Below are 22,168 nucleotides of genomic sequence, written 5' to 3'. Positions count from 1 at the left end.
AAAGGTCAATGCTTTACTCTAAAAAAAATGGAAATCTTAATATAATGTAAGGCCTCATCCATCTTTGGGGAGGGGGAGTCAATTTGGGGGAGTAAGGAGGCTATGCCACATAGAGTTAGCCACTGGTCTGGACTATGGGCAAAACCTCTCTTGGTTCATCGTTGCAGTGGGGTTGGAGACTGACTAACAGCCCTTGAAATACATCTGTGTGTTTGTGGAGCTGGGAAGAAAGAGATCTGCACAACCAGCCCATCTATTATGTATTTAATGGCATTTGGGGAGCCCTGGACAGAGATGGCTCTGCTTCCCTTTGCCCTGTTTTACACCTGACTCAATCCCAACTCGCTAAGAGTTTGGACTTTCTGTAGGTTCGGACTGAGACCAGCAGGGACCAGAAGGAGAGACTAAAACTGAGTAAAGTTCACAAACAGAACCAGATGCTCACACACTTTCCGGTTCTGGCCTCTGTCACTCCGCCTGTCCGACAGCTTTGGACTTGATGAACAGGGAGGAAGCCTGGCTGGAGCACTGATCAGAGCTGAAGGACAATTCCAAGGAGACTTTTGTGCTCCCCAAGAGCTCATGGATATAAGCTTTGGCCCCAAACGAACCTGAGTTTGAGTCCCAGCTCTTCCAGGTACTACCTTGGCCAAGAGTTTTGCAGGCATTATTTCTCTGAATCTGCACACATCCTCATGACTTAGGCAAGACTGCACAAAGCATGTTAAGGTCGGGGCTGAGACTTGAACTCGTGTCTGCTGATTCCTCAACAACAGCTCTTTCCCGTGTCCTGTTGTTTCTACGTTTTGCCATGGCAGATACAGGAGAAGGTTTTCTGTATTTGCTTTTGCTTTCAGGGTGCTGGCCCCGAGACAAATCATTTTCAGAAAGGCCACTTTCTTAGGAAAGATTCATAAATGTTGTTGTCAGAGGAGGAGTAACTGCCTTGTGATTTTCCTTCTAGAAAGTTTCTAGTGTCAGGTGGAGCAGGGCTAACAATGCTCCAGTTTGTGAAACTAAAATTGAGCCTCAGTGAGAAAAAAGTATGTCTCCTCGGATGGAGGGAGAGCGTCCCTGGAGCAGGCCCTGGTGCCTCGTATTCTGAGGGGATGTTCCCATGGCGTCTGTGCTGATGTCTCGGCTGGGGTCACGCTGCACAGACCACCAGGAAACTCACCATTGCCCTGGGCCACTACTCTGCCCTGCAGACCATTCAGGAGTGACAACCAGGTGCTGCAGAGTGAGTCAGAGCCTCAGGCATGGCTTTTGGCCACTAAGCATCTCTTTTTAACTTGAATTTGGTAACTTTAGCAATGCAGGTTCTTCTAGCTCCCCTAGTCCAGCCCCTTTCAGAGGCTCCCACAGCTGTGGCCAAGGTTTAGGTGAGTCTCATTAAATAAGACACTTTTTAGAAAAGGTGATTGAAAGTGAGAGAAATTGAGGAGAGGAATACCCAAAGATATGTTCATTTTTCACTCTGCTCACGGAGCGGCAGCGTTCCCGAGGGGGAGGGTGGAAGTGGGATGCTGGACCACCGATCCAAGCCCCGTGGAAACCAGGGGGAGGGAGTTTCAGGGCCCTTCACGGATTTGAGCGATGGGCTCTTAAAAGTCAATTCTGCCTCTGAGAACGGGAGGTAGCTGGTAGTCACCCGTGCTGCGTTCTCCCATTAAACATTTGCTGGACAGCGGTGCCAGCACTGTGGGGGACACAAATGAAGATTAAGTGATTTTCTTCCCCCAAGGACTTCACCACTCACCAGGGTGCTGAGACACACTAAACTACCTGTGCCACAAAGCGGGTGGCTAAGCCATCCGACCTCAGTGAGCTTTGCTTTAGGGAGACGGCAGGTCCGGGAATGCGTATGGAAGCCCTTTCACTGACTGGAGATGGGGAGCCCAGGGGCAGCTTTCATCAAGTATGCTCACAATTACTGCATAGACTAAATGAAAGAATAGGGACAACAAGAAATAATTTATTAAGCATTAAAAAACTATCCTAAGAATTGTATATGTGTTGTCTTGCTTGGTCTTCACCATAACTTTAATAAGTATGTGCTATTATTGTGTAGATGAAGAAACTGAGGCCATTAGAGAATATGAAGCCTGCCCAAGGTGACCCAGCTAAGGGCAGTGGGGCACAGTCCAGTAGCATCGCCCATGTTCCTAACCACTCTGCTATCTGCTCCCCACAGTGTAAAAGCGTACCCCTACAAAGATCCAGTTCTGGAAGGAATGATTTCACACTCCTAAGCAGGCTCACTCTACCAAAATGTGAAGGCGATGGAATCAAAGCTGGGAGAGGAGGGTTATGTTTGGTTATCTAACTTTCACCGTATGTTCTCAGTCTCTGAGCCTGTAGGGTCCCAATAATCTTCACGGGGCAGCGTTATCTGAGGTGGTGCATGAGAAAGTGACACACACACTTCCCCTATGGGCTGCGGGGCCAGCAGCCTGGCTGGGAGCCGGCGGGGAATTCGCGGAACTTGGATTGCCTTCAGAGCTGGTACTCCACGAAATAGGCCAGCTTATCTTCCTGCATTTATTTTTACTTAGGGGAACTTACCAGCATGGGAACTCTGTCCCTTGTACGGGGCTGAGTGTTCAAGACAAACCAAAACAGTGGAACAACAGCTCCAAGGAAACCACAGCCCTGCCCAATTCGGAAAGGGCTCCACTTTAGAGGAGGGAAGCATTTTAGTTATGGTAAGAGAGAAAGGCACAGGGAGCTCTAGCTTGCTGCTCTTTCTCTCTTCAGACACATGTAAGCTTTGCTTATGCTCTTAGAGCTTCGTGTTGAAATTACCTCTCACCCACCATGCTAGAAATTAGGATAGAATAGACCATCCAGGAAGATCAGCCCCCAAAGCTACCTTTCCACCATGCTATGACCCTAGTGCATTGCAGTTATGCAGCTTCCTGAAATGTGCCAGGTGTTTACAAAGTGGCAACACTCCTGATAAGATGTGAGCAATGGTAGAGCAAAGAAGGCTAGATGATCAGAGGGCCATAGACCTCAGTTTACATCTTAATTTGCATTGTCAATCTCTCATAGCTAAGTTCTGTGGTCTGTCAGAACTTCTTGCAAGTCCTGAGAACAGGGAATTCAAGCTAATTTGCATAGTTAACCAAGTCCAAGCCCATCTCTCAATTCTTCTCTCAATACAATAGCAAAGTGAGTGATACAGAGGAGTAGTAGAGTATAAGCCGTTGAATAAATGAATCATAAATAAATAAATGCACATTTGAATAATATATGCAGGAATAAATAAATGAATAATAACTAGATTAAAAAGGGCAGATGATTTCCAACCAGAGACACACAACATATTTAATATCTAGTTTTGTCAGAACCACAAGTTCGTCTTCAGCAATGCCAAAGAATAAATGAAATCCAGTTGCTGATAGTGTTATCATTTGTGTGTCAGCAAGGTCTCTCTTCCAAGTCAGAACAGGGGACTTATTCTTACTTTATTCATTACATTCTCTAGAAACTTATCTTTCCTTGGAAAACAGGGCTGTATTCCAGCAGCCATCAGGCCAGGCCACATAGACAACTGCCTGCTCCTCCCATTTAGGAGAGGGGCCACGTCGATGGTGGGGGTGGGTGGAGAATGCAGAGAAACAGGTAGCTAAAGACCTATTTTGGAAGGGCTTGTGAAAGATCTCGTTCCGTATAAGGTGAGAATCCACCGTAGTCAGGTACAAAACAGCATCGTCATCATCAAAGCAAAAAACAGCAAGCCTGAAGGGACTATGGGATTTGGGGCAGGAACGGGAGGCAGCAGCTCTGGAGATGGGACAGAAGAGGAAATGGTTGTACTGTTTAAACCAATGCTGAGCGAGGCAGGTGCCGTGACGACCAGCAATGGCACAGGTAGAACGAAAGAGTAAAAATTATCTGTGGTCTGTGAACTAGAGCAGAGGAGTTATTGTATTTGAAGCATAGGACTAAGCAGCTAGGACAGGAAAGGGACCCTCAGAGGGAGTCTGAAGAGTTCAGCTGGCCTGTTGCAACTCTGTAAGAGGGGCCAGCACCGCTGGGACCCTCGGGAGGCAGTGGAAATAGAATTCCCAGCAAAACACGCCCTGATCATGTGGAGCTTAGGTCTAGTGGGTGGTAGGAAGATTCCTGGATAAGTAGTGAGAGCCTGGGACGTGGGCTCTGCTCTCCCACTGAGCTACCCTGGACAAAAATCATGGCAGCCCTCTGGGCTTTGTGCACTGGGGAGGGGCAGGACGAAGGGCTTCCTTGTGCTCCATGTCCAAGGGCTCTGCTCCTAAGCAGAAGAAACGTCCATTTGAAGTTCACCAATTTGTTGTGTTTCTCTTTATCTTCTATTTATTTTAAATTCAAGTAAAATGAATTACATCATCTTTTATTGAAAATGGCATGACTAGTACAATCCTGCATTTGTAAAATTCTACGTGCATCCATTTATTCATTCTTCCACCTAACTATGTATTCATAGAGGTATATCAGGAGCAGTGTTCCCCAAATTTCCTTCAGTTGAAAGATTCTGAGCCATTTGGATTTTAAGGGTGAGCATATGTCATTTCTACAAATATAACAAAGACTTTACTATTTGCATAAAAATGGAATAGTTGTTCGGAATTTAGGTCAGTGAGAGTGTGTAACTGGCAGGGTCTTGGGAAGGGGTCTGTTTCTGTGTCATTGTCCTTAGGTTCTCAGGAGTTGCTCTCTTCTCTGCAGGTACCAGACGTGCTCCAACAACGGACTGGTGGCAGGGTTCCAGAGCCGCTACTTCGAGTCAGTGCTGGATCGGGAGTGGCAATTTTACTGCTGTCGCTACAGCAAGAGGTGCCCATATGCCTGCTGGTGAGTCTGGCAGCCAAACCCAAACCCTCATGACTCCTGGGGCTGGCGGGGAGCCTAGGGGGTGTCCTGGTCCATGTTGCTGGCTTCAGATAAGCCTGAGCCGTCACAGACAAGCCTAAGAAGCCTACGGAAGAGAATGAATGAATAAGAATGTTCACACTGAGAAGTCCCTTATAGATTATCCAACCCAATGCTCTCAGACCATTCTTTGGGTAAAAAAGGAAACAGAACAATAGAGCTGGCAGTGAGTAACTGGCCCAAAGTCACCCAGCTATTTCTTGTGGGTGCCAATTCCTGACCTGAGGCCTACTGACCCCTGTCCCAGTGCTCCTTCCCTTCTCCCATGCTAACTTCTCATCACATCCAAGGCTGCTGGACCTATTTGGGAATCTATTTTCCTGCAGTCCCTCTTTGGGGGAAACCAACCCTGTCAAGGGGTCGGAGTCTAGTATATAGTTATAGACAGAAGAAAAGGTGTTGCTGTTTTCTGGATCAATTTGAAATTCCAGCCTGTGATAATTTCTTCCTTTCCCTCTCCCAGGGCTGATGCTGAATTATCTCCTGACCTAGCCTTTCAATTGACCAGGAGAATGTGTATATATTTATTTACCCTGATAACTTACATTGGGTGTTGCTAACACGTGCCCCAGGTTTTTGTTCTGCCAACAAGCCAGGCATCTCTGCACTGGGCAAAGGGATCCAGAAGTGTCCTCATTTGAAGGCTGGCTCACTCAAGCGATTTATCTCTCTGCAGTTTGGTGCTTGGAAGGGCAGCCTCGTGGGCTATGCTTACCCTCTGCAATCAGTGTTACTCCACAGATGCCCAGGTGGTGCACGATGTCTCTAGGGACAGACAGGTTCAAAAGCTTAACATTTTTCTTTTTAAAGTAATGCCTAGTAGTAAGTTCAGAGCTCAAAGTCAGCCGATATTTGGAGCTGTATGGTGGAACAGGGGCCTCCTCCAGCTCTTTACAACTGCTCCATAAGGCAGATCTTATTGTACCACAGCAGGTGAGCAGGCCTGGCTGTGGCTCATGAGACAACTGTTATAGTTCTTGAACCCAAGACCTAAAAGGTCTCATGTGGTGGAGGAGGGGGAAGGAACGCTGGTGTAGGCAACAAGAAACTGGAGTTCCAGTCTCTGTGGGGGCCCCTCCTCACTCCCCTCCCCTCCTCCACCTCCCCGTCCCCTCTCCCTGCTGTAACTGTGTGGCTCTAGCTAGTTACTTTACTTCTCTGAGGAAACTAAGTACATCACTTCAGTGATGGCCACCTTGGCTGAGTCTCCAAAGTTTTTAAAAATCTGCTGAAAACTATAGACCTTGTCTTCACAGGATAAAATGCACTTAAGCTTGTTTATACAAAAGTCTGCAGGAAATTCAGAAGTCCTCGAACTCCCCAAAGGCCATTCACAGACACACCGCCAAGAACCCCTGGATCACAAGTTGAAACTCCCAGAACCAGAAGATCTTTGAGGTTGTTTTGAGCCCTAAAAAATGTCTTAACTCCAAAGGCGCTTTTGCAAAAGGCAATCCAGATGCCAGAACTGTTTTCAAAGGGAGGATGCAGATTCTCAAGAAGAGTGGGCCCCAGGGAAAGGAGGAGTAGGTAGGAGGCTGCCCCCTGTGATCGGGCTTGCCCCAGTCTGCCCTTCCCAGTCTGCTAACAGAAGGGCACTTCCCATAGTGAAACCAGCCTCCCTTTGTTGCAAGGCATTAAAAACCAGTTAAAATGTAAATAAGTCATCTTAAAGAGCAATCAAAAACTAGTACTCAGTCCGTGAATCCATTTGCCACATTAGCAGGACTTTCCCTGGGTCAGGCTCTGAAGGAACCCATAAGGGCTGTGTGCACTGGGTGGCCCAGAGGAGTGTGTTCAGGGGCAGGAGAGGGAGTGGACAGGAGAGGAGGCAGCCCCAGTAGGCTGCAGGAGGTAGGGTGGGAAGGGTAAGCCTCCTAGAGTTGTATGGCCTGTCCCTCTGCCGTAGATGCCTTTGTCATAGTACTTGTGTACCATTGCCCCTCTCTGGACTGTGAGCATCTGGAGGATATGGGACTCATTCATCTTTATACCCCCAGTGCCTAGCAGAGTGCTCAGAGCATAGCCGTCTTCTTAACAACTGTTGCATGAATGCTCAGAGGAATGATTCTGGAGGGCGTGCAGAATAAAGTGAAATGGGCCAGAAAACATAATTTTCTTATTAAAAAAATTTTCTGAACCTCCCCCCGCCCCCCACCCCACTACCCCTCTGCCTATAATGTAAGCTCTATACAAGCAGAGATCTTTGTGCTGGTATATGTCAAGCCCTTTAAATAATGCCAGGCATACAGCAGGCACTCGCTAACATTTGATGAATGAATGAATGCATGAATGAATGTATAACTTCAGCCTACTTCCTAGTTTTGGTGTAAAGACTAAATGAGATAATACATGCCTGGCATTGCCACTGGCTGATCACACAGAGCTGGCCTGTCTTGAAGCAGAGTCCCCTTCACCCTCCCAGCTGCAGGAGAGACCCAACCTCCTCACCAACTAACAGGCCTTGCAAAGGCAGACTTTGCCGAGGATCTACCCAGCCAGGGGGTGGATTGCCTTGTGGGCAGAGGAACTTGAGACTGGGAGACTGGAGTTTGTTATGCTGAGGAATAAGATATGTGACCACTTCGACAGTCTGTTGGGTGTGTGCTGACTCATTCTTCCCCAGGAAAGGAGGAGTGAACAGGGCAGCAACATTCCTCATCGCAGCGAGGCCGGAAGTCTCTGCCAAGATGGGTGGGAAAGCCAGCCGCGTCCATGCTATGCTGTCATGGCTGCCGCATGGCTCCTGGCCACACGGACAGGGAGTGGGCTTAGGGCTAAGGCTTTGGGTGATCAGGCAAAGAAACTGAGGCTCACCGGTTGTAGAAAAGTCAAACAGCAGAGGTGGGGGTGGAATAAAGGGAAAACATCTAAATCTTCCCAGAATTCCCACATTCCATGGATTTCTGTGATCTACGTCTATATTCTGGGCATTGCTGCTTGAAGCCTACCCTGTTTATTTAGATGCTGTGACCTGAAAAAGACAGGGTATTTGTGTCTCAAATTCCACTGTTATTCTAATGGTGTCCCAGATTTCCAGCGGTCACCTGGGAGCTGGTTGCAGGCTACTCCTGCTTCCTCATAAATGCTAAGTACCTTTACTGTCATACACTTTAGAAATGACTTCTCAAGTCATTTGATGCAACTCACCAATTTAAGATGCTAAGAATTTAATGATTACGGAGATATACATGTAGGAATAAAGTCCCAAGGTCTAAGATTGACAACTAGAAATGAGCAACTTTTCTTGAATTGCTGGGGACATTCAGCTCCGGTGGCAAAATTACGCCAAGCCTTGGTCTGCAGTGGCCTTCCCACCCCCACTCACACCCCCACCTGCACACTTCTCACCTTTCCTCACCCCATCCCACCATCCAGGCATGTTGCTATTGGTCAGTGGAGTCAAAGGGTCGGGGGAAGAGGGGAGAATTACTCAGAATGACATGGCAAGTGAACTCTGAAGCAAGTCCTGCGAAGGTATGCTGGCTCTATTTCTCATAGCATGGTGTTCGAGCCGAGAACCACCATGGTTGCCAAAAGAAACGGTACTTTTTCAAAGAAAATCTTGGAGAAGCAGGATAATGAGATCGCAGTACGCATCATGGTTCATAGTGTATGACTCACTATCCCACTGGTATGTCTAGACATTTTAGTGGCATCTTTAAATTGCCTGAGTCATGACATTATATTATACAGCTTTCTAAATTGAATGAAACCTTTAGAGTATAAATTGGGTCTTATTGCTTTAGCATCCCAAGCCTGGCACAAAGTAGACCCTTAATAAATTTGTCAAACGAATAACCAAATGTTGCAGGCCCCTAGGAACAGAAACAATGGTGACACCTGACATTGATATGATGCTGTTTTATAGTTGACAAAGACTTCTTTCTTGTCTTTGTCTATTTTATTTGATCCTTTTAACAGCCCAACAGAATGAAATGAGAACTATTTTCCCACACCTTCCCACGGTGAAATGCTGATAATCCTCTTATTTGAAACCTTCCCTTACATCACTTTAGCTTAAATTGCCTCCCAGGAAACTGGACACATGTGAGTGGGGACGACATTTCTGCCTTCCCACCTTGAAAGATTTTCTGCAGCATGGAGCCCAACACTGTTTTGAACTAGCTAAGTGAGCATCTAGTGGCTCCGTGCTTGCCAACATTTAGGGATTCAGAAATATCACCTCTCTGGGCTGGAAAAAACAAATCATCTAAGCAACTCCCAAACGAGTGTGGATTTATTTGTTTGGTGGAAACCAAGGTGCTGCTTTCATTCAGTTGGTGCGGTTTCTTGTTGTGTATTACAGCATCCCTGAACTCTGGCAAGAAAGTGAATTCCTGATAGATGTGGACATGTCGTTACAAAACGGTCCCCACTGGATTGGATGATTATCTAAATTTTACACATGTTTATTTACATATGAGAATTCGAATTCTTAGGCCAGTGGTCTGCAAACCACAAACACATGTCGCTGAAATAGCCACAACCCTTCGGAGACCGTTTGTAATAATTCCCTCCTCTCCAAACAGCTCGGCAGATACATGCCGCCCACCAGACTGTCTCCTGTCCGTGCAGAGACTGTGTGTCCCAGGAACTGATGGTTTTGAATTGAGCAACTATTTCCTTTTCTAAATAATTCTTCTGAAGACCCATGGCCTTTCATTAGGCTCATTAGATAATATATTTTGACCATAAACATAAAGAATCAACTTAGATGACCTTTGTTTTCTTCAACCCTAAGATTCTATGATGCTCAGACTTCGCATTGCCCGCTGCCTACCTCCCCAAGCCTGTGCTCAAGTCATAAGACAGAGAGTGGTTTTTCTTAATTTTTGGACAGCTCTAGTTGACAACAACAATATCAGAACACTCTTCTCTTGCCAAACACCCAGTCAAAGTTAATCCTTAACTCTTGTTCTCATTTTTCAGATTTTAATACAAAGTGGGGGATGTTTGCATGACCACTCCCCATAATGCTGTGTCAGGGACAGGAATGACCTCACAGGCCCCTGCATTGCTGGGTCCACCCCACACCACCCCTGCCTGGACAGGCTCCTGCGGCACAGCTCCCACAGGCCTGGCGAGAAGGGCAGCTTCCAGGCTGGTTCCTCTGGGTGAGCTGGAAACGGTTATTATAGAGATGGAGGTACCCATATTTTCAGAAAATAGGACTGCAGGTTACATTTTAAAAGATCTTGCATTGGCTTTAGATGCTTCTGAGCCCTACATCATTGCCTTGCATTGCATGATGCACCAAGCACACATTTTGGCAAACAGCAGCCCCTCCGAGCTTGAGCAAAATTAATCATCCCTTTCATCAACTGGAGTGGCTGTTGTAAGTACTCTGCCATATTTATAATGTAGACATGTGCAGCAGGCCCTCCATATCTTGGTTCTCCATCCAGCAGGCTCTCCATCCTGAGTTCATCCAAGGATTCAACCAACCCTGGATAGAAAATACTTGGGAAAAAAAATACAGCAATAAGAAAATACAAATAAAAAACAATACAGAATACCAACTATTTATATAACATTTACATTGTATTCAGCATTATAAGTAATCTAGAGATGAGGGAAAGCACACAAGAGGATGTGTGCAAGTTATATGCAAATACTACATCATTTTTTCTAAGGGACTTGAGCATCCACAGATTTGGGTATCCGCGGGGGTCCTGGAGCCAATACTTTATGGATACTATTGGACAACTGTATTTGCTGCCTGCATATGGGTGATATCTCCCTCCCTGTGCTCAAACCTCAAAAGCAGAAATTTCACTGATATCGCTGGTTATCTGACTACTAGTTAACCCAAGGCCAGCCCCTGCTGGCTACTTAGAACAAAGTAAACCTCTCGATTGTAGACCAAATCTGTTACTTCATTCAGTCTAGTCTGCTTCCCTCTACTGGATTCTAGAGGCAATCATTCATTCCTCCATTCATTAATTCATTTAATCAGTCAGTCAATGAATATGAATGGATATAAAATAAGTATTAATACAATTCATAGACTTTGGTTGAGTTCCCAAAAATGATGATGATGATAATATTTATTTCTTGACACCTACCATACACTCATGCATTAGCTCGTTTAATCCTCCCACGCAGAAGTTATACTATCACACAGGTGAGTGAAAAACCGAGGTGCAGCTGTGACTTCCTTCGAAGTTCCCAGCTAGCTTCAAACAGGTCAGTCTGCCTCCAAATCCCATTCTCTTTGCACAGTACTGAGCTGTCTCTCAATCTAGGTGAGGAAATAACACTCGTATAGGTGAAGCATCCGGTAACAGTATGGTAGGCTTTCAGCAGCAAAAACAGAAAAGGAAGCTATTTTAGTTGGTGGGGAGATGTTGAGGGTGGAGTCACCCCACTGACATGCAGGCCCAGGGGGGCCACCAAGTAAGGTAGCTGGTGCAAGTCAACAGGAGTCAAAACGCATGTGTTTGCTGACCAGCCCTGGGTTTGGACAGTGAGCCGGAGACTCAGTTCCAAGATAACAATTTGGAAAATATCCAGGGACTTTCCTCTTCTAATTTAAGCACTGATATCCTTGAAACTGTTGTTCCCCTGTGTTGTGGTGCATAGCTGAAGTGTTTGAAATATAAGCCCCCAAAATGGCACAAGGGGACAGATTTGAACGTTTGCCATTCTTTCTCACAGCTCGCAGAGCCCCAGGGGCTCTGTGCAGAGAAGGGCACTTGGGTGACTACAGAACTCCCCCCGGGAGAATCCCCAGCTCTTTGGGGAAGAAACAGGGGTGGCTGTTCCTTTGTGGGTGCCTTTTTTTTTTTAGACATAACTGCATTTAGGATTTATTTTTTCTGTCTTTGCAAAACTAATTCAAACAGGGTTTGATGCAGCACCTGTTAAGGATGTCAGAGCATTGACCAAGTAATCTAGTCGGAAATACTCTCATTTCTTGTAGCATACCTGGAAGAACATTATGCAAAAAGAATGATCATGAACAGACTGGGTTTATTTAAGAAACGTTTCAACGATTTGTCTGTAAGAAAGGGATATTTTCTTTTTGGCTAAATACAGAATGTAAGACAACCTCAACATATCAACTCTACAAATGTTGAGTTTCTCCTTCATGCCCACTTCTGAACCAGATCATAAAAAGCACATTTGATGCCGTGTCCCAACCGTCTCTCAAAGAGCTCACTATTTTTGCCATCATAGTGAAACAAGATGTTATACAGCATTCTAGTATTCTAATCAAACACTAAATATGTAGTGCTGACATGTCATTGTACTTTAGAATAGGATATTTAAAAGAAGGCACTAATTAGATGGAGAAGATGAGAGTAAAGCAGAATTAGATATTGAACAGCCAGAAGCTTCTCTAAAATGTTGTTTGAGCATAAGCTGATCTCTAAAGAATGGTTTGTTTGGAACACATTCTAATCTTACGCTTATTTTGAAAAAAGCTGAAGAATGGCTTCCTCGGGTACTCGATTCTGGTCTGTTAACATATAAATGCTGGGGTTTTCTTCCAGCTTTTATGGTAGGGAGACTGTGGCGTGTGCTTTCCTGGTGTTTCCACAAAGTGGGGCCATGAGATGAAGCCACGTTTGTCCATGTGCACACCAATAGGAGCAGAAGTCCTGAAAGTGGAGCCTCCGGATGACACCAAATAATCCAGTTGTCCTAATTGTCCACAAGTGAGACAGAGATGTAACAAATAGATCTCATTGCTGTGAAGTTTTACTTTGTGTCTGAATGCTTACCAATTAGTAAGACCTAGCAGCAGTGGGTTTGCACAAAATCTCATACTGAGTCACTTTATGTTGAGAAATAGATTCAAACCCTTTTCTTGAACTATTAAAAACCTATTCCATTCTCAATCAAACCTCTGACAAGGAGTAAAGCTGGCCACCTTATGTGACTACATTGTGTCTCTACTCCCCTTTTTAAAGTGGATGGGATAGCATAGATCCAGGCTCAACTCCGTGACATGTCTGTCCTTGTGGCAAAAGAGCATGACATCTCTCAGGAGCAGCTCGGTCCATGGTACTGTATTGGTCAGCGAACGTTCCTTGAGTCCAGTTGGACCTGCCGATGGTCACAGTGCTTTAAGAATCTTAGATGAGGCAGGGCGCGGTGGCTCACACCTGTAATCCTAGCACTCTGGGAGGCCGAGGCGGGCGGATCCTTTGAGCTTAGGGGTTCGAGACCAGCCTAAGCAAGAGCGAGACCCCGTCTGTACTAAAAAAATAGAAAGAAATTAGCTGGACAACTAAAAATATATATAAAATAATTAGCTGGGCATGGTGGCACATGCCTATAGTCCCAGCTACTCGGAAGACTGAGGCAGAAGGATTTGCTTAAGCCCAGGAGTTTGAGGTTGCTGTGAGCTAGGCTGATGCCACAGCACTCTAGCCCGGGCAACAGAGTGAGTCTCTGTTGCAAAATAAATAAATAAAGAAAGAAAGAAAGAAAGAAAGAAAGAAAGAATCTTAGATGAGCAAGCCCTATGTCAATCTTAAAAATCCCTTCAGTTTGAACTGCTTTTCTTCAAATCATAACTAAGATATTATTTAATTTCTTTCCATCTCATTCAACCTCAGCTGACACAGAAGCTGTACAGGTGGCTTTATGTTATTTACTTAGCTTTGAAACAACTCTGTCTCTCATCTTGACAGCTGAAAGGGTATTGTGAAGTGAGACATTGTACCCCAATAGTCATTCATCCAAAAGTGATAGGAGAAATGAGTGCACACATACACACACACACACACACACACACACACACAGAGTAGTTTTTTGAAAGGGGACAATAAGACTTCCTATAGAGGCAATTTAAAAATAGACTCATTTCAACAAATTGAATAAAGGTGCCTTCTTGACCTGCCCTCTCCTTTGTCTTGCCAAGCTGAAGCTTGTTTGATTGTTTTAATTGGTCTAGCAATGTGTGGCAATGCTCAGTAGGAAGTGTGTTTTGCCAGAAAACCTGCTTGAAGTGACCCAGTAACTCACAAGGAAGCTGGAATCACAGTGAACTCCCCCCACCTGCCCTCAGAAAGCCCAGTGCCACAGCTTGCGCAGCCCTGGTCCTTCTGCTTCCTTGTAGCCTCTTTGAATTTTCTGACAAGTCCCTATGCCCTACTTCAGTGTCTGCTTCTGAAAGGTCAAATTATTTTTTCTCTTTGAGGAGCTGTGACTGGGGCTGTCATTTATTAGGACAATTTGTGTGTGAGAGAGAGAAAGAGAGAGAGTGTGTGTATGTCTGTGTGATGTATGTCATCAAGAACTAAATGCAGACACATCTATCTGGTTCTCAAATACAGAACCCTGAGCCATAATGACACAGCAGTTCTTGCTACGGATGGCATTTGGGAGGTTTGCTTTCTACTCCTGATCAGGCTATTTCTCCATCTGTATTTTAGTTTCCCAAAGTAGGGGAGATTTCTATCAATATCCAACCTCTTTCCCTATCCCTGTTAACCCAGGGTTCTATGAAATAATCTCTCAAGGTTCTGTCACTTGATCTCATGGTTCTATAACAAAAATAAAACCAAACAACAGCAACAACAAAAAAGCCACCAAAACAACACCTGGCTTGGACCAAGATAAATGCCCCAATAGGCATGTACCTCACCTGCTCCAGGATGTTCTAGAAATTCACTGGACAACTGTCCCCCACAAAGAGGCTTCCAAGACAAAGTATACAATTGGGCCAGGGGTGCTGTGTCTGGAAACTACCCAAAATGAAGCAATAGTTAAAGAAAGCATTGGATAACTTTTTCCTTCTTTCAAGCTTAAAAAGTCTTAATTTTTTTTAAATGCAAACTTTGCTTTCCTATTTTATTCCAAATGTATTTAACTATCCAAGTATTCTGAAGGCAGATAAGACCAGTCAGTAGAAACTGAAAAAATAAAAATATAGCCTGAATATTTCCAAATATAATAGTTTTGGCAATTGGATTTAGCCTAATGCAGTACTGCTGTAAGTAGACTCTGCCTTAGAAGACATAAAAACGTTTGGTAATTAGCTTTTACACATTGTATCCAAAGAGTACTTCAAAAGTTCTAGAAAATATTTTGTACTCCCTGGAGTAAGGAAACCCCCCCCCATCCCTTGCAATCCTAATTTTCATTATTCCTGTTCTCAACATATTTCTCTTTCTTTGGGTAAACTTTAGTGCAGTTTTTGTTAGAATCCTCATGGATCACAAACCAGTGGGATCCAAGCGAGGCCCTATAAGGTCTATTTATGGGACATTTACCTAACTTTTTTATTAGGAAAAGGAAGTCCTGCATCTGTGGCTCTTTAGCAGCACAAAATAGGTTTCTGAAAGAGCAGAGCCTTATTTCCTTCAAGAACACATTAAGCAAAATACATGCAACCCACTCAGGGTTCAGTTTAGCATCCTGATAGAGCCTAATTATGTCTTCAGAGAAGATGAGTCAGAACAAGGGCGAGTGAATAATGTAGAAAAAGGGATGATTATGAACCAAAAGAGTGGTCTAACCATTGATCTTTCTGCATCCAAGCACCGAGATCCTCTGAGGGGCCCTTCTTGTTTATAAATCAACCTTTTCAAGATTTCATGACAATCCATGCAATCTTAAGAGAAAGATCATCAGTCTGCAGAGGGGAAGATCTTTCTAACATCAATGTACAATAACCTGGTGAACCCAAAGCAGACAAAATTACTGACACTCACTAACTAGTTGTTACCCGGGTCACCTGGGGGTGCAGATAAAGAGTTTGCAGGGCCTGTTTCACTGTAAAAGGACTGTTTTGGTCCTGAAGATCCCTGGTGGCAAACCCCTTATAAACACTGGGGAATTCTAGATTTATTCTAGAGTGGACCACAATGGACCTACTCACACGGAGACCCAGGGAGGATTGACTCAATCTTGGGGGAGAAAGAAGGAAAAGGAGAAGGAAGAGGAAGAAACAAAATATCTCTTAATGATTCGACACCTACCATGTATCAATATATCACACGTACTTTTATTACTCCCAATGACAAACCTATGAAGTAGCTTTTATTTTTCTATAGATCAAGAAATTGAGATTAAGTGACTCTCCTCAGGCCATTTATTTATTCAGCAAATATTTATTATGTATCAGGAACTGTTTTAGGTGCTGATAAACAATGGAAAAAGAGGCAAAAACTCTACATTTTAATTAAATACTTTTAGACCTTTTAAAATTATGACTCTCATTGAGAAATGTGTATTAAGCTATCATACAGTATGTACACCTTATAAATACATGCACATATACATTTGAAAGAAAATTTTTACACACACACACACACAAACTTATCATTAGTGCATGCATTGCATACCCTAATATTTTCTTTTCTATTTTATTTCTTCTTTTTAAAACCTGATCATAATCAATTAAATTGATTTTATGATTTATTGATGATTCATAATACAAAGTTTGAAAACATTGTCTTACTTGAGTTGAATGAAATGAGACTAATATCAATATTAGTCAATATCAGGAACTTTAATGTTATTCCCATAACTCCAAAGTCTGGGGAGTTATCTACATCTTTTTAGGGAAGATTCTCATCTGTAGAAGGAAAGCTATCTGTCTCTTCGCAGCCTAGAATAGTTTGGTGGAGGCCATATAACTCCAATTTGGATCTCCCAAGATGTTCAAACTCCATGTGTTCTTCATAGCATGTCTTCTGTTTGCTCCCAGAAATAATAATGTGTTTTATTTTTTTCCTCTAACCCTTTGTTCCTTCCACATAGGCTGACAACAGAATATCCAGGCCACTATGGTGAGGAAATGGACATGGTTTCCTACAATTATGATTACTATATGCGAGGAGCAACAACCACTTTCTCTGCAGTGGAAAGGTGAGAAGGACAACTCTGTCCTCGTGGGCTAGGGGTTATGAGCTAGGGACTAACTCCATGCAAAGATTATGTCTGCAAGAATTTTGATCTGGGATTTTCTCTATTTTAGTTTCCTACTTTGTCAAGGATTACCTGAGGGTTTGGCTGAACAACAGGAGGCAATGGGAAGGGAGCTGTTCCTATGAACTCATCTCATGGAGCTGCTCACTCTTGGAGATGAGGACTGATTCCAGCCTGCCCCAGAACAGAGGGTCTTAAGCTTGGTATTTCTTGATGTTCTGAGCTCTTCCCCTCACCTAATGTCACAAAGCACCTTTCCTCACCAAATGTCAGGAGGAGAGAGCAAATATGTTTGGAGGAGTTTGCACTGTGAAGACAGACCACTTCTATTCCATGCCTCTATATGACCTCACTTTGAGTTGTAGAAAGGGAGGGAAAATAAGGGGAGGGGATTGGATAGAAGGAACACACAAAGCCTACTCAGTCTGTTTGGACTGCTACAACACAATACCTTAGACTGGGTCATTTATGAACAATAGTGGAGGCTGGAAAGTCCAAGATCAAGGCTCCAGCAGACTCAGTGTCTAGTGAGGGCTTGCTTGGGGCTTCAAAGATGGTGCTTTATTGCTGGGTCCTCACATGGGAGAAGGGGCCAGGTAGCTCCCTTCAACCTCTTTTATAAGGGCTCTCATCCCATGCATGAGGACAGAGTCCCCATAACTTAATCACTTCCCAAAAGGCCCCACCTCTTAACACTTTCACATTGGGTATTAGGTTCCAACATCTAAATTTTAGGCGGACTACAACATTCAGACCACAGAATCTAGAAACCACATTTAGAAATGAAAGGGGAGTAAAAACACCTCAATAAAGCTGGAAAAAATTTTAGTGAAAGAAGAGAATTTAAAGAACCTAAAGGAGAAAAAAAACAGAATTAACTTTTTTCATCACCTTTCTCTCATGATCAGTTTCCCAACCCTATCTCAAATACATCAAAATAAAACAAAATGATCAAAAGAAAACAAGAATTCTTCCCCCTATTATTATAGATAGAGTGTGGGTAAATCCTGGTGTTAAAGATTGATTTGACTTACTTTTAGTCAGGTGATAATCACTTTACACAGAAATGAATTCCTGAAAACTTACCAATAAATTATTGCAAACCAAATGAAACTTAGGTTAACTCATTAGATAATGTACTATGATGAATTTGAATGTGACTTATCTTTGTGTATATCCATGTTTTCAAACGAAATTGCATCTTACTTAACTGACATTAAGGTATTTAATATGGCCTAAAATTAAAAAAAAAAAAAAAACAAGCCATGAAGTAGCCCTGGAAAGGTGCAATACATGTTACAGGTTCATGTTCAAAAGTCCTCATGTTTACCCATAAGAGAATTCCTCAGTTCTCACACATTACTCATTTTTATTTTGATACATTTTTAACTAGCTTAGTTACCTATTTTCTAGAAGTAGCAAATTAGAAAGGAAAGAGGGAATATAGCATTTAGAATGAAACTCCCATCCAAGTACTAACCAGGCCCGACCCTGCTTAGCTTCCGAGATCAGACGAGATCGGGCGCGTTCAGGGTGGTATGGCCGTAGACTAGAATGAAACTCATTTCACCAGTGAGAAGAAATAGCTGAATGACGTGACACACCCAACAAATATATTGAAGAAAAAGAAAGAAAGACCCATGAACTCAAAGAACATGGAAGCCTGGTGTCACTTAGCAGCGGTGTGTACCCCAAAGTGCAAAACAGAATAACAGTATAACAGGGGGCTCAATATTCCTAATAGTAACTCCATTCAACAAGAAAGTTAGTTCTCTATTTCCTGTTTAAGAAGGCAGGAAAGAATGCAGTAAAGAAAGAATGCCATCCAAAACTATTATGAAGTAAATATATTTTGACAGTTAAGATGCCTAATTCCCATTGGCTTGGTTATGGGGGATTACCCAGAATCATGAAAACTGAAGATATTATGTCATTGCATTGGTTTAAAATTAACATCCTCCCCAAAATAAAATAAAATAGATATGCTCATGCAATTTTGCTGCTGTCACTCAAAATCAGTGGTTTAAAGATCCACAACCTGAGTTTCTTCAGTTCTGCTGACAGATGTTGAGGCCCCCACCTTGGAGAAACATTGTTAGTGCAGGATTCTCTGGGCCAGGGCTTTCCCTCCATGTGCAAATCACACTGGTTTCCTCCTGGAAATGCAGTTTCTCAACCTGCACACTATTGACATCTGTGGCCAGATAATTCTTTGTTGTAGGGGTCTGTCCTGTACATTCTAGACGGTCAGCCTACCCACTAGATGCCACTAGCACCCCACCACCCGTCATGACAACCAAAAATGTTTACAGACATTGCCAAATATCTCCTGGGGAGTAAATTTGTACCTGGTTAAAAACCAGGTCCTGGAGGGAAACCAGAGACCAAACCTTGTTGAATCCCTTGGACCTCATAGGATCAAATTTAAATTTTGCTCAGTATCAACTAACAGCTTTTAAAAAGAGTAGTATGAACCCCTGGCCATAAGATCTTGTGTATCTGTGTTTGTTGGTACACAGATAGATAAGAATTGACTGCAGCAATTAAATTCATTTGGTAAAACCGCATGCTACCAATTTGCCAATCTCAGTCTAAAACGAGCTATGTCTTCTGTTGACAATTATAGGAACAAAAATACCAATGTTGATCACCTAGGCCCTCACAGACTTGTGTTGGGGGACTCTACTCCCAGTTGTTCTAAACAAACAATCCGGAACACCAGACTGGGAATGAGAATGGCTGCCAGAGGTGGTGTGAGCAGAGTAGGCCGCACCGCCCAGTACTGGCGGCCAGGCCCACTTTCCAGTTCAGATGGAGGCTGTGTCAGTTGTGTTTAGGATAAATGGAATTGGGAAAGTGGCCTTGCAGATTGACAAGGGAGAAAGATAAGGAATTCTAGGTTCCACTGTGCCTTGGAAGGATTAGCATGATCCAACATGGAAAAACTCCTAATTTTTGTCCTTTATCGGACTATGGGAAGGGGAAGACAGCCATGTCCTCTGGTGGGGTTCAGGGTGCCTAGTTATGGAGACAGTGTGGCATAAGAGAAAGACCAAGGTTTGAGTCCAACAGACTTGGAATCTGAAATTGCCACCTGTCACCTATCACTTGTATTATCATAAAGCAAGTCACTTATTTCTCTGAGCCCACTTCTTCACCTAAACACTGAATTGTTGCCAGTATTAAAAGAGAAAACATTTAAAGCATCTAGCACAATGCCAGGTGTATTGGAGGTTAAAGTTATCATTATCATTGTTAAAGGACATTAGGTCACAGGAGTGTCATGCAGTGCAGGCGCTCCATACGTTTTTTGTTAAATGGAAGAACAAAAAAACATAACTTTGCGCTTAGCAAAGAACATTCCTTGAAAGAGATCCACATCATATTTTTCAAAATCAAGCAGTTCTATGTATCTCATGCCCACCCCAACCACTTAAATAAGTCGGCAATTCCATTCCTGTTGTGCCAGAGTGGCAGACCTTTTCTTTTTCGCTTTAAGGGGTCTAGAGTTGTTTCTCCACACTTCATTTCTCCGCGATGAGTACTCGGTAAAGGAAATAATCAGTAAGAAAATTGATAGACTTTTTAAAAGAAGATTCTTTACAATAAAATGGAGATGGTGTTAAATAAATGCTTTTATTCCAAGCTGTTAACCTTTAGGTCCTCGAGGCACCTTTGGGAGACAGCAGGGTGAGCTACGGCAGCGATAAACAGGAACTTCCGCACCCAGCGACCCAGTTAGTCCCCTTCAAGGGGTAACCTGGCTTCACAGATGTGTAGGTTCTCTGGAGACGTCACAGAGACGTCTCCTAGGAGTAAAGTGAGGTTACGGGTCCCTTCAGTCCCCAGATCCTCCAAATGTTCCTTGCTTTTTCCCTGCAGAGATTCTTCGTGTGGTGTCTTTTCTCACTGACATTGGTTTTCTGACTCTCCCCCTCACAGGGATCGCCAGTGGAAGTTCATAATGTGCCGCATGACTGATTACGACTGTGAATTTGCAAATGTCTAGATTCGCCACATACCAAATCCGGGTGGAGGGAGAGGAGCCTGGAGACCCGAGGGTGCCCGCACGCGTTAGCATCAGCTGGAACTCCTGTGGCTGTTTCTGCTGCTCTCTCTCCTTCTCCCCGAGCTAGTGGCTGCAATGCCAGCTTCCTGGGCCTTTCTGACTCCTATCACACTTACAATAAAATCCACAAGTAAACAATGTTTCTCACTTGCAACACGTTCCATAGCAACTGTTTTATATGACTGACGATGGCTTCCTCGCACGCCACATGCACAAAGCGCATGCTTACAGCCCGGCTCTGGAGCACCGCCACGGCCTGGCTGCTGCTTTCACTGCAAAACGAGCTGCAAGCTCAGCATAGAGGGCAGGGCTGGAGGGAAGGGCCATGGAGGTTCCCTACAGCTAAGTCTGGAAGACACACAGGGTTCTCACCAAAGGCAGGCCTCCTGCCCTGAGGGGACACCTTCCTCTCTCCCCGCTCCGCGTTGAGCCCGGCGTCCTTAGAAGTCCAAGTGCAGAGATCTCCACTCCGGGAGTGAGGGGACTGAGAGGTGAAAAGTGGGGAGGGGTGGTGGAAGGATTTCCTGAAGTAGAAGACAAATGTCAGGGTACTCAGTAATGACAATGAGTGCAGGGGCCAGGAGAATCTGTGACAGTCAGTCTCAAGCAAGACAAAAACAAGGAAGGAGAGAAAGGTCAGAGGATGGGACACAGGTTGGGAACTCGGGGCTATGAGAGTGGCCAGGTTGCTTTGGGAAATGGGCAAAGTGGTTTGAGTCACTGGCACCTAGAGGCAGGCTCAGGATTTCTCAGGCTGGCATGAGCCCTGGGGCCAGGGGGAGATACTGGCAAACTCCTCTGTATTGGTCATGGCTTTCTGGGTGGGAAAGGCTGCCCTGGGGACCACTTCCCTTCTACGCGCAGCTCAGAGGTGTCTTCTGCAGAAGTGTCACTATTTTTCCTCCTCTGGTGGTGTCTCTGTCCCCAGCCCTTTGTACTCTTCATCATAAAAGGAATAAAACTATTAACATTCACTATGCTGCAAATGTTTTGGATCAGTTTTTGTTCTCTACCCTTCCCCTTTCCTATGATTGATTCATCCATTTTGAAAGTGCAGCTTAGCATGGTGAATTGTGCCAAGAAGCATGCAAGGCACCAGGAACACAATGATGACAATGACAGAGTGAGGTTGGGGCATCAGATCATTAAAACATAAAGTGCTGAGTGCTTAACTTAAAGATTGAACAAAGGATGGAGCCACATGCTTTTGCCTTTGAGTCTAGCCTGTATTTCCTCCACACCCTTCAACCCTCTTTGCCCCAACTTGTCACAACTTGTCCCAACTTGTCCTGT

General features: G+C 44.1%; 1 protein-coding gene across 1 annotated transcript in view; it reads left to right on the top strand.

Annotated features, from left to right (window-relative positions):
- The window catches only part of DPT (dermatopontin), a 30,197-nt gene extending 8,387 nt beyond the window's left edge, over nucleotides 1-21,810 (top strand). The window contains exons 2-4 of the mRNA XM_069478307.1: nucleotides 4,714-4,839; nucleotides 16,639-16,746; nucleotides 20,749-21,810. Coding sequence (XP_069334408.1) covers nucleotides 4,714-4,839; nucleotides 16,639-16,746; nucleotides 20,749-20,815 — 301 coding nt within the window. The 3' untranslated portion in view covers nucleotides 20,816-21,810. The remainder of the gene's footprint in view (nucleotides 1-4,713; nucleotides 4,840-16,638; nucleotides 16,747-20,748) is intronic.
- The last annotated feature ends 358 nt before the right edge of the window (nucleotides 21,811-22,168 follow it).

The sequence above is a fragment of the Eulemur rufifrons genome, chromosome 8 (genome assembly GCF_041146395.1).
Source record: "Eulemur rufifrons isolate Redbay chromosome 8, OSU_ERuf_1, whole genome shotgun sequence".
Taxonomy (NCBI): Eukaryota; Metazoa; Chordata; class Mammalia; order Primates; family Lemuridae; genus Eulemur; species Eulemur rufifrons.
The sequence above is the reverse complement of the archived record's forward strand: the minus strand, read 5'-3'. Positions and strand labels throughout refer to the sequence as shown.